Raw genomic sequence first — 12333 nt, forward strand, 5'->3', positions numbered from 1 at the left:
CACCAGCTATTAAACCAAAAACTGGCAAATCTTCTGGCAAACCAACGAGACTACTCGCTGTTAAATTAAACACACATGAGAGGTCACCTATTTTCCCTAATCCCACTCTGTAACAATATTCAAAATACTGCTGCTCTTAGAGCCAAGCAGTGCCAATCTCTTTTTACTTGTCTCTGTTACAAACCTGATCAGTATGATCCCGCCTCAGTATGGTCCAAGTGAAAGCTTGGAGAGTAAATGTTGCTCGTGACCATTGAATACTGAGCAGCTGAATACCACAGGTAGTTCACACAGCATCAACAGACTTCAGCAGAGAACGCTTGGAAAGCACTAGTTCTTCCCGTCTTTACAACAGGCCACTGAAACTGTCAGGAGCAGCGTGTATCATAGCAACATGCGGAACCTATCTTTAGACCTCTCCACATAAACATGCACAGATTTGCTGCTGATTGATCGTCTCCGCTCTGTGAGATAAGTAGAGTCTTATCACCAGGACTTTGACCACTAACTTCCACAACTTCACTTGCAACAAGCATATTCTGTCCTAGGGCTGCAGGGGCTGAGCAGAACTTCTTCAGTTGCTCCCCCAGGTATTTATTCAAGCAGTAAACACAGAAAACAATAGCAGGGGCCTGTCGCTTATTCTCACTGATGCTCTTCCTGGCACCCAGGCATTGCAGAGGAAAAAGCACGCTACAGGAACACACCAAATGTGCCAGCGCAAGGGTGGAAAGGGACAAGGAAGGACTCCTCAAGAGGTAGATCTGGTTTAAGAAATCAGGAGAAGGAACAATTTCAACTCTCATATTTGTTAATTTTTCATTGCTCAGCTTTGCAGCTATAACAATATTATGTTAAGATTGTTATTTACAGGCAATAGTAGTAAGCTGCACAGAGAGAGAAATTAAATAACCAATTCTGCAGTATTTTCTTCTGCAAAGGTGGAAATACACATTTTATTTCTTTATCTCCAGAACTGGCTTTGTTATTTTATGAAACAGAGGATTCCAAACATGTTTTACTTCAAGCAAAACATATTAGAAAAACCTACAGATTCTGAAAGAGCATTAACATATTTCACATATTAACATATATTTCACAGGAGTGGAGAGGAATTTTTCAGCTGCTGAGCAAAGCTGATGTGGGATACAAAGGCAACTTTGTGTACAAACTACAGCCCAGATTATTCTCAAATTCTTACTGTTTGCATTCTGGGGCATTTTGATTGTCTCACTGTTATTTACAATGAGATAGTCCCTTTTTTACTTCTAGTTAGAAAACTCTGATAAGATAGGGGAGCACGTACATCAGATAGATATCTTAATAAAAATACGTGCAGACCGACTGTTTGATTTTAATAAGAATATTTGTGCTGTAGTGGACTTGAGAAAGAGATGGACCAATTGTTAAAGCTAGTTCATTTTTGTGCCTTTAGTTTTGGGAGTGTCTTTTCAAATTCTGTACTTAAAGCCCAAATAATAAATAAAAAATTAAAAATTTATTATTAGTGTCCATTTCCCATTTCCCCCCAGGACTGTGTTCTGAGTTTGGCAGGTTGTTTTAAGTAAAAATTAATGGGGTCACATAATTTGCAATCCTGTTTATAAGGTGTGTGCAATGCCTTCCCTCTCCAAGCACATCATCAAAACAAGAAGAAAGTGTTTCCCTCTTCACTGTTACAAACCTATTTCAGCTAACACTTTAAATGAAGCATCTCTAAGCCCCTCCCTGGCTTGTGCTCCTAGTACACATTCAGGCATATTCCTAGCTTTCCATTCCTCTACGTCCTCCAGTGATGCTTTCTTACTGCTTCTGCTTTTACTGTAATAATAATTAATGAAATCTCTTCATCCACATTTTTTACTTTGAGTGGTAAGATATCCAAGTTTTTGTGTTTTGAGTTTTGTCTATTGTTATTTAAGGAAGATGGTAGTAGAATGGAGTTGATTGTCTCCTTTCTCTCAAAGGAAAGGTGTTTGTTACAATACTGGATGAGTTTTGGCTTATCCTTCTCTAACAGTAAATAGAGTAACAGCCGATGTAAAATACATTACCAAGTCGCCAGTCTGCAGAGCAACTACTAGTGAGCTCTCAGAAAGAAAAAAATCAATAGTCTCAAGGATATAGACAAAACAATTACCTGCAATTCTTTCAGGATTAGTTCTTATTGTTTCCATAAACTGAGTCATAATGATCAGTTCTTCCCAGATTCTCTCTAGGTGACGGATTTCAGGGGCTTCCAGTAAGAGCTCCTGAGCATCTTTATATACCCTTGCAAGGCTGAAAGAAGAAATAGTGAACCAACAATAACTTAAGACTGATGAGTCTTGATGACCTTTCACATAAAAAAAACAAAGTTCACTGTCTGTGTTAGTGATGAGGAAAAAACAAGTTATTTTGTTGTCAGTCTTGAAACTCAAAGTTCAGTTTTGTGGTAACAACAGAGCAGTATCAGGTGGTGTTAGACTCAGTGAGATTTGGAACTCCCAGCAGGTTTAAGAGGGCTCTCATACACCTTCTCCATTAGCCATGCTATGGAGACAGGACCTTGCCCAGACAGCATTTGCCTCACCGCTATTATGCAAATCTGCACTGATTCTGTAGTTGTATGGTGCCCGCTGGGCACTTGCAGCCCTGCAAGTCACTTACCAGCCAGGTAAGTGACATAGAATCGCTCAGACAGGGAATCCTCCATCCTTTCCCAGCTCAGTCCCCTCCAATGTAAGGTGTTTAGATCCCTTCAAAACAGTTGTTCTAGGAGAGGCAGGAAAACTGTCTCAGGCAGCTGTTCACCTACTGGTTATGGGTTAGAACATGCTGTTCAACAAGGATGCAATCAGGCACCCGCGTTTATAAACAAGTACGAAAAACTCTTATTAGCAGCAAGGGAGGCCATTACATTTGTTTAACAGTGTTATGTTTTTCCATACATGGAAGGTATGTCTCAGTGCTCCTGACTTATTTTAGCTTACAGGAAACAGCAAACAGGAAAGATTAAATTCGTTCAGAAAACACAATGTATTTGCTTCCTCTGCAATGCACTGAATTTACTCTGACTCACAAAGGGACATTTTGCTCTGTAATAAGCAACGTAGAAAAGCTAGAATGTACAGAAAACAAGCTAGAAAACTAGCTGCACTGTGTGAGTGACTGTACTCCACAAAAAAAGTCCAGCTGACTATTTTAAATCCTGTTCACTAGGAACAGGATGTTAAATGTTAAGTGAACTTCAAGCCATGGACTTTGACATGACTGGAGCCTTAACAGCCTTAATGTTGTTAGCTCATCAGTTTTAATGATTGGATGCTCCAAAGTGGGCTATTTGCAAAGGGAGATGTGGAGCTGTCCTAACAGGTTTTTACTCTAAGGGTCTTTGTCCAGTACGCTGTCTTTCATGACTCAGCTGTAAGAAACAATGCAATAAAGCACTCCCACAGCTCTTTTCCACTAACAGTCTGAAATCTCCCATCCTCCTATTTTGGTAACAAGCTTAGTTAAGGTTACTATGCTGATTAAAGTCTCACAAGTATATACCCAAGACAGGTGCTACGCAAGAAGTGACAGTACAGATTTTCCTTTGCTGTTACTTCATTCGAGCTCTCATCCAGAATGGACAACTCAAGTGATAAGAAAATTTAGCTGCAGTTTCATATTCTTGTATCAAAAAGATTTGTCTCAAGACATTCACTAAGCAGTAAGTAATAGAAGGGATGGATTTAAGTGAACATGTGTTTCATTAAAGACTAGCACAACCTAGCTCTTTCTCAGAAAGGCCCAAACCTACCTCATGAGCTGTTTCAACTTCACCGACCACTGTTGAAATGAAACTGATGTGCTAGAACCGAAAATTTTTGTCTTCCAGTATTTGCACCCCGGTGTTTTAAACGCTCACCTTTCCCTCTTTGTTCACACCACAGAACAATTCTTTAAAATACCCCTTAGTGCACTGAGGGACTTTCCTAAGCAGGCTGAGGATACTCCATCCCTCCTCCTTGCATCTTTCATGCCCATGTATACTCAACAGGTGCCAGGAGCAGGCTATCAGCAGTTGCCAAGCAGGCCTGTGTAACTGCAACCCAATCTCACACATAGAGCTCTGCTTACATGGAATTGTTGTAGTTCGACACAACACCCGGACCCTCTCCATGGGTTGGGCTGCGGAAACAGGGGTTATTCATGTTACAGAAGATGCCGTGTAACCATGGCAGCGTCCCTGCAGATGGCATTGCCTTGTTTGGAAAGTGACCTAGAGTATGGAAACACAAAATATAAATGATCAGGTGTCTTTTCTAATGCAGCTGTGTGAATTTAAATAGCATGATGGGTTGCCTCACTACAGAAGGAACGTAATGGAAATCATACAGGTTTCTTTTTTCCAAAGGAAAAAAAAAAGTCATTGATATAAGCAATACGGCTATTTTCAACTAAAAATTGTATTCTTAATTTTTTTTTCTAGTAAGTAGTGAGGCAGTACTTTCTCAGTAACAGAATTACAGAAATCTGTGATTTCATAGACTCTTAAGACATCATGTTAAGTCCAACCACAAAACATCACACAGGAAAACTAGAGCTATATTTTTTGGTTTTGTCCTCACCAGTAATTTTTACAATATATGGCTATAGGTAACTAAACTCCTTGAAGTAAAGTCTGTTCTTTTGCCACTGGAGAATAATACTTGGCAAACAGGTCCCAGTATCTCTGTCTGAGAACTTCTAGCAATTACCTAGCACAAGTCAGAGCATTAAAAGATCTTAAATGTTCTTACATTCATGTTGGCGATACAGTGGATAAGCTTTCCTCAGCCAGACAAGGGCAAGAAATAATGACAGAGGCCATAACAGTTCCACCAGAAAACGAAGCTGGAAAAAAACAAGTAAAATATATTCAAAATAAATTTTACAAGTGAGCCATGTATAGTCACTAATTGACTAGAGGGCTGAGGCCCCTCCTCACAGTAGCAATATCCAGTGCAGCATGTGCCCATGGCTATCCCTTGCCTGTTTCAGCATTTGGAAAGGACACCCAGAAATAGCAAGGATTTCATCAGAGCCCCATGAAGCGTCACCGTAAACTCAGCGGCTTCTCCACCATTCCTAAAGAAATGTTTAAGCATCCTGACTGAGGTAAAAAGAGATGTCAGATAGACTAAACTGCCAGATAGAACAGATAAAAGTCTAAATAGTTTTTATATAAAGTGGATGACTCTATAACGATACAGGAAAAAAGGATTAGATGCAAGACAGAAAAAGTGTGGGGTTTTTTTTCATCTGCACTCTTGCAATCCTGGGCTCACTATAAGGCTGTCAGTGCACTGTGTTTACCCGAAGATAAAAGACTTCAGCATAAGTTCACATTCTTTGATCTTTACTTTGGCTTCTTTTTTTCATTAATTTCAACATTATTAATTTTCTAATACAGGTAGAAATACATATATTAAGATCAAACACCTTATTCAGAACATAGAAGACCCCATCAACAGCCAATTTACTGTCCAGATCTTTCAATATACTTAGAACAGTTGCCAGTTCCCAGTCATGACAGAATATCAAGGGCACTGCTTTACCACGGGCCAACATCCTGCCTGGTTTTCTGTCTGTTTCCTCCACTCCTGTGTTTCAGTTTGTTTTACTGCCTCTGTGTGTTTTGGCAGAGGTTTGAAACTACAACCCTTTGATCCTGTGACAGAGGCTCTGGGCTCTGAGGACCAGCTGTGGGATTTTTGTGTCCAGCCACGTGGCACTTTTTCTTCTCCTCCCTACAAGAGCCAGGACAAACTCTACAGAATCTGGGCTGTAGGACAAGCACAGGAAAGCCCTCTCTGCCTCCTTTCCTTTGCTCCTGCCTCTCCAACCAGGCACCAAATATGTAACAATAATGCATACAGCGGCAGAGCAAGAGACAAGATGGGTCACATGCGAATGCCTTTTTTTTTTTTCTTCCTCCAGACTGAGCTATGCAGGACAGAAAATACTCCACAGCATAATTAAGAACAGGTTTTTGGAGCTGCCCTGTGTTTTGCACTGTAACTTTGTCCAACAGCTTTAGTTAAGCACAGCTTATGCTTACAGCAAGAGGTTAGAAAGCTTTACACCGGCCAACCATTTCTTATTCAATACTTTTTCTCTTAAGGCTTTCTTTCTCTAAAATAGAACCTCCGCCTCTCTCTACCTGCCCTTCCCCCTCCCGCCCACCCCCCAACCCCCAGAAGTTATGCATGCCTGATATTTTCCAAGCCATACAAACATCTTACCGGCAGCAAAGGGCAGATGACACCATTATTAGAGAAGGGAACCTGCCATTGAACAGCTCTTCTTGACAGCTGCCCTGTACAGCTCACAGTGTTGCTCACCTTTCTCAGCAGGGTACACAAGGTCTGATTAAGACCTATTGCCATGTATTCAATAAGAGGTTTGGGACAAGAACTACACACCCATAAACTCAGAGGGGTAAGAACTGGGGAGACTCCTTGGTTGTCATTGCTGCAGAGTTAACCTGGGTTATTGCTCAAACATATATTCTTAATTTATTCCCAGAAAATACAGAATCCTCTGACTTGAATTCAGTAATTGCTTTCTGTCTGAGCTAACTAGTTTAGAAGGGATTGAAGGCTAAAGCACTCTCAAGCGTTCTTTCAAGCTGGTACACAATGTGTCATGCAGTAAGGACAGACTACGTGCTGTTAGCCCTCTGATTCTTCCCTGTGATCCTTCTCCTGAGGACACACAGGTGTCTGTCTCAGAACTCACTAGAAGGATCAGAGAGCAGCCCATAAGCCTGCAGAACCCCAGGATAACAGCCAGAAATCCCAGCAACATGCACAGAGAAATGTAATATCCAGACAGAGCTGGAATGGACCAAGCACAGTGGTAAGACCACAGAAATGTGACAAGCTTAAATTGGCTGGGGATCAACTGCTAACTATGCAAGGAAGTCTTTCCTGATGACTTTGAGTAGAAGATTGTATACGCCTTTATTTATGGTATTGCAGCACGTTTAACAAAAACCAGCCTGATTTTCCCAAAACACATTTTATAGCTACTTTTGACATTATGGATTTTTGTTTTGGCTACCTTGCTTCTCTGTGGACAAATAAGCAGGTAGGTTTATGTACTCAGAAAAGGAAATTATTTTTACTGACTCTCTTGTAAAATGTTTTACTCTTCAGAGTTTAGAAAATATTTCTCTACTGTGGATTAAATCACTGTGCATCCACGCTAGAATGGGATCTCTGGCAACACCAGGAAACACCAAATTACTATGTTTGAAAATTTTATAGGAAAGAATAAACATGAAAAAGGAGAATTTCTGAAACCAAGCAGGCACTTGGAATGACATATCTGAGCAGATTTGCCCAAACAAAATATAAGACAAATTACATAAAGATACATTTGCTAAAAACTAAAAAAGTGTCTTCCCATCCTCACAGTATGCACATTTGAAGATCAGAAAGTTGTGGATTTTCTGGTTGTTTTGGGTTTGGTTTTTGCATTTGTTTGTTTGGGGTTTTTTTGTTGTTGTTGGTGGTTATTTTGTTGTTGTTGTTGGTTGGTTGGTTTTTTGTGGATTCTTTCTTTTTTCTATTTTCCCCTGAATTTGAGAACCAAACTACTACAGCTCCTTGACAATCTGTAACTGAAGTCCAGCCTTAAAAAGAAGGTTCAACAAGAGGTTTGTATATTTGGTGTAATTTAGCTCAAGTATGGATTGGTGACTTTCATACTCTATTAAATCATGATCTGGCATTATTATATGCATCAGTGTTTGATGGCAATGTAGATTGTGGGAGAAAGTCTGTTGGGATGCTATGAAAGAGACATTAGATTTGTCTATGAAGAAAATCAGATAATCCTTTGATACTGGCAATTTCAGCACGTGAGACATTGCTAATGACTAAAACCAGGTCAGCATTTCAACTCATCACATGCTTCAGTTTGACCCTATTGATCTCTGTTGTTATGGCAAAATTGTTTGCATGACCGTTACAGCCTCACAGATGCCCTAATGTACTTCTCTATTATTTTTAGTGTGAAACAAGTAGTCTATCTCTATAGGACGTCAAAGGGACTTCCTTTGCCTGGAAACCAGGCCAATGGACTTCCTTTGCCGGACAGAAGTAGTTGCAGTATATCAGATGACCAAGACTCTAGCCTGAGGTTTTGCCTGACTGTAAGAAAAATTTGAATTAAAGGGAAAAAAAAAACGAACAAAAAACCCACCAGAAAATGAAGAAAGAACAATGATGAAATGAGGTGGAAAGCAATAGATAAATTTGCTCTAAGACAAAGTTTCAGAAGATCTAAGAGCATTTGAAAGGATTTTAAATACTTCTCTGATTTTCACTTTACCTATGTCATTCAGCCATACTAAAGAAGAAAATCTATGTGAACTTTAGGGCCCTAACTGGACTCACATCTAGGAGCAGCTGGGGGTGAGGAACAAATCTAAAATTAGGAACCAAACCTCCCTGAGCTGAATAGTGCCCATGATGTCTTCCAACAGCAGATCTTCATATGTCAAAATACAAAAATATTACTACCCACAACTCTTCTCCTGGTACACAATACTATTTGCCAAAAAAACCCCCAACCCAATACAAGTATTCTATGTTTAGTCTGCAAAGAGCAGATTTGCGGACTGTACCAGAGAAGGTCCCAGGCAGCAGGCCCTTACAAAGATTGCATTTGATTCTTTGAGGAATTAATACTTTTTACATGCCAATAGATGTACCAGTCACTTCATCCAGTGGAGTGCATGGTCCAAAGATGAAATCCAAAGACTAATACTTTACCTTTTGTCTTCTTCGGAGGATCCAGTTCTTCCAGAGCAGAAGTCTGACTTGCTTGAAGAAGCTCATTCTTCTGCCTCAACAGCTTCTGGTTAACCTGTGGCAAATGATGCATTGCCATTTCTCAGGTGACAGCTGGAACAGACCTCAGGGCAAAATAACAGCTTTCTGGTTTTATTTTAAGATTATGTTATCATAGAGATCGGTTCCTTTAATCGTCTGCACCATTTAACTTTGCACTTGATATACTATCATACATGATAGTTCCTTTGTTTGGACGGTGTTTCTGTGACACATTTATCAGAGATGAAAAGCAATGGAGAGGAAAATGGTCTCTCAAATGAAAAAAAGTCATTAACATTGAATCCCACTATTAACTTGGATTTGTAAGTAATGAAAGCAGCTAATTGTTGCCTTATCTGTCAGATAAAATATGCTTTCAAACTATTTTTTCCAAGAAAAGATGGATTTTCAACTGGACATTAGTTTATATAAAACTGTTTAGATATTGAGATAAGAAACAGAACTAGTTTCTCCATTCAGACACTACAATTTTACATTTATTAAGACAGCCTGGAATGGATTTTGTAAAGGCAAAACCATTTTGTTACCATTTTATTAAAAAAAACCCCAACAAAACTAAAACCAACCCAGGAGCTCATATTTTTCAGACTTTAAATTAATCTATTTCCAACTACATTTTAATGGGGATATAACAGAATTTAAATCACTGTATGCTGTTTTCTAGGTTTACGACCCATTTTAAGCACCATGAACTTTCACCTTCAAAAGTAAAAAGAATTTGACAGACAAATATAAATACCAAATGCAGGGACCTGTTAAAAAATAAACTTCTCCAATTTGCTACCTGTATCGACCTCCTACTTTATAGCTGCTTTATGGGATCTAAATGATCGAAGAGTAGTTTCTTCATGAAACTGGGAGAGTGTGGAAATGGAAGTTAGATCTTGGAAAGCACTTTCTAATGACAAGATCAGTGAAGTCATAGAACTGATCGCCTGGGAGGGCTGTGGGGCCTCCATTGCTGGAGATTAATCAAATCCCTATTAAGGCTTACACAGGTAAAACTGCTCATGGATTAGACGATTTGTGGAGCCTCTCTTGCCACTGTTCTTCTAGAATTTTGTTTCTGGAAAACCTACTGAGTGGAGATTTTGTCTGATTTTAAGAGACAAGGTTTGGAAAATACAACTGTATCTTTTGGCCTAATATGTCAACAAAGCCTTAGTTAACAGCATTAGATAAAAATCAGTATTAATTATTTGACTCTTTCAGAAAATCCTCTCAGGTTCACATTTTATGAACTGAAAAGGAATTTCGACCTTAACCAGGGAGAAGGTGGCCTGCACTGGGCAAGGGCTGGCACCAGTCCTGACTAACCCCACTGGAAAGGGATCCTAAAGAACGTGCAGATCTCTTCTGACGTATCAGGTATGACAGAGAACGGAGCAGGATATTTAAGGCCAAACGTAGCTAAAATTGGCTGTGCTGCTTATTGGAGAAAGAATAGCCATGCAAAACAAATAATGCTAAAACCTGGACTATTTTCCGTATTTTGTAGGTGTGCAATTTTCAGTGTCACTCCATCAACTCTTAACTGCTCAAGTTACAGAGCACCCCAAGAAGTGAGACTAGCTAAAAAAAGCTACTGCTGTTGTAAAGAGTAAATGGATTAACACTGGGTGGTTTGAAGAGACACACTTTTGGGTTGTGACAGCTTCCCACTTGAGTGGATGAAAGCTAAAGGGAAGAAAATTAACTTTGCCCAACACTGTAAGTTGAAAAATAGACAATAGTGGGATCCTAAAAATGGATCATGACATGAAGAAGAGAACCAGTTTCATTTTGGGAGATCTAGCTTCATACTGATAGGATCTGTTGCCTAATTCAACCCATTATGGGAAGAAAGATTATTCAAGTGTTGACATTGAGACCAAGGAATTGAATACAGAGTAAGAAATTCTGCATCAAATTGGCTAAATGCTAGTTCTTCCACAGTTTGTTACATTGCACTTATGCAAAAGGCAGTCAACCATGTAGAAACAGAAGCAAATTTTGCAAGTGTGTCAGAACAGACATTTCTTTTTCAGAGCTGACACTAAGAAACAAATCTAGATTGATTATTTGATGCCGAGTGTACTCGAGAGACAAAAAAGGCTAGATTTAGACACTAACATTCAAGATTTTTTTCCACCTTCACTAAGTAATTGAAAAGAAGCACATCTAGTTTGTTTTCAGACATTTACCTGATCCAGAGCACTTCTGAGCAATTACCCATTAGAAGGGTTTAGAACCCAGGAATAAATTCAGATGAACATCATCAAGAAAAGATAATATTTTTGCAGTTTCACGAGCAGCAGCAGGCTGATGGCTCATAACAACATTCTTACATGGAAAGCTGTCCTATATCTTGTTGTGGGGAGCTCCCAACAGTAATCAACTTGCAGCTGCCATTAGTGTGGCATGCCTGCTGCTCCACAGGAGTCTTCAGTGAGATTGTCTTCACAGCCTTGCCAACAGTCAGACTTGCCAACAGACAGGCTGTCAGACAGCTTTCTTGCATAACCCAGGGCTCTCCAAACTGCTGCTATCCACAGAATCGTAGAATGGTTTGGGTTGGATGGTCTAATTCCAACCTCCCTGCCATGGGCAGGGACATCTTCCACTAGACCAGGTTGCTCAGAGCCTCATCCAACCTGGCCTTGAACACTTCCAGGGATGGGGCATCCACAACCTCTCTAGGCAATCTGTTCCAGTGCCTCACCACCCTCCCAGCAAGGAACTTCTTCCTTACATCTAATCTGAATCTACCCTCTTTCAGTTTAAAGCCATTGCCCCATGTCCCACCACTTCATGCCCTTGTAGAAAGCCCCTCTCCAGCTTTCTTGCAGGCCCCCTTTAGGTACAGGAAGGCTGCTATAAGGTGTCCCCAAAGCCTTCTCTTCTCCAGGATGAATAACCTGGAGAATTCATTCTGAAGAACAAATCCTGCAGCTGAACAAATGAGAAAGAGCTGGTTTTGTTCCAGCTCCTCTCACTTTCTTCCACCAGATGGACACTGCAATCTTTCTGCAAAAGCTGTGAAAGGAAATTCTATCCTGCATGTCAAGGCCATAGAATCTGTAGTCTACTAATGGCCTGGCCTTTCCTCTCTACTTCTGGCTCCTTATGCAGCTATCAATCATTAAAAGTTTCTATGTCAAAGAGAAATTCCTTAGTAGTACAGAGAGTCTTAGCTCACGTGCCTAAATCTCTCACTGTCTGACATATCTGCATCACCCTGTGACTTTCACTACTACTAGCAAGAAAACTTGTAGTGCAAGGCCATAAATCGGATTAGGATTGCCAGATAATACAGCTGTTAGAATTTACTCTGGAAAATCTAGCTATTTTTCTGAGACTAAAACATAAGCAGTAAATAAGCCAAAACTAATAACCTTGGGGCAAAAAAAGGGCAGTAAGTAAGGTTATCCAGATTGTGCTTGTTATTTAACCTTTAAGGTTTTTTACATTAAATCTTGCTCAT

The 12333-nt window shown here is 39.9% G+C and overlaps 1 protein-coding gene across 1 annotated transcript in view; it reads right to left on the reverse strand.

Annotated features, from left to right (window-relative positions):
- The window catches only part of ABCA4 (ATP-binding cassette, sub-family A (ABC1), member 4), a 71711-nt gene extending 62856 nt beyond the window's left edge, over nt 1-8855 (reverse strand). The window contains exons 1-4 of the mRNA XM_010132601.1: nt 8790-8855; nt 4767-4860; nt 4105-4246; nt 2141-2280 (exon numbers count right to left, since the gene is read on the reverse strand). Coding sequence (XP_010130903.1) covers nt 2141-2280; nt 4105-4246; nt 4767-4860; nt 8790-8855 — 442 coding nt within the window. The remainder of the gene's footprint in view (nt 1-2140; nt 2281-4104; nt 4247-4766; nt 4861-8789) is intronic.
- Nucleotides 8856-12333: the final 3478 nt, after the last annotated feature.

This window comes from Buceros rhinoceros, unplaced genomic scaffold (genome assembly GCF_000710305.1).
Source record: "Buceros rhinoceros silvestris isolate BGI_N320 unplaced genomic scaffold, ASM71030v1 scaffold11020, whole genome shotgun sequence".
NCBI lineage: Eukaryota > Metazoa > Chordata > Aves > Bucerotiformes > Bucerotidae > Buceros > Buceros rhinoceros.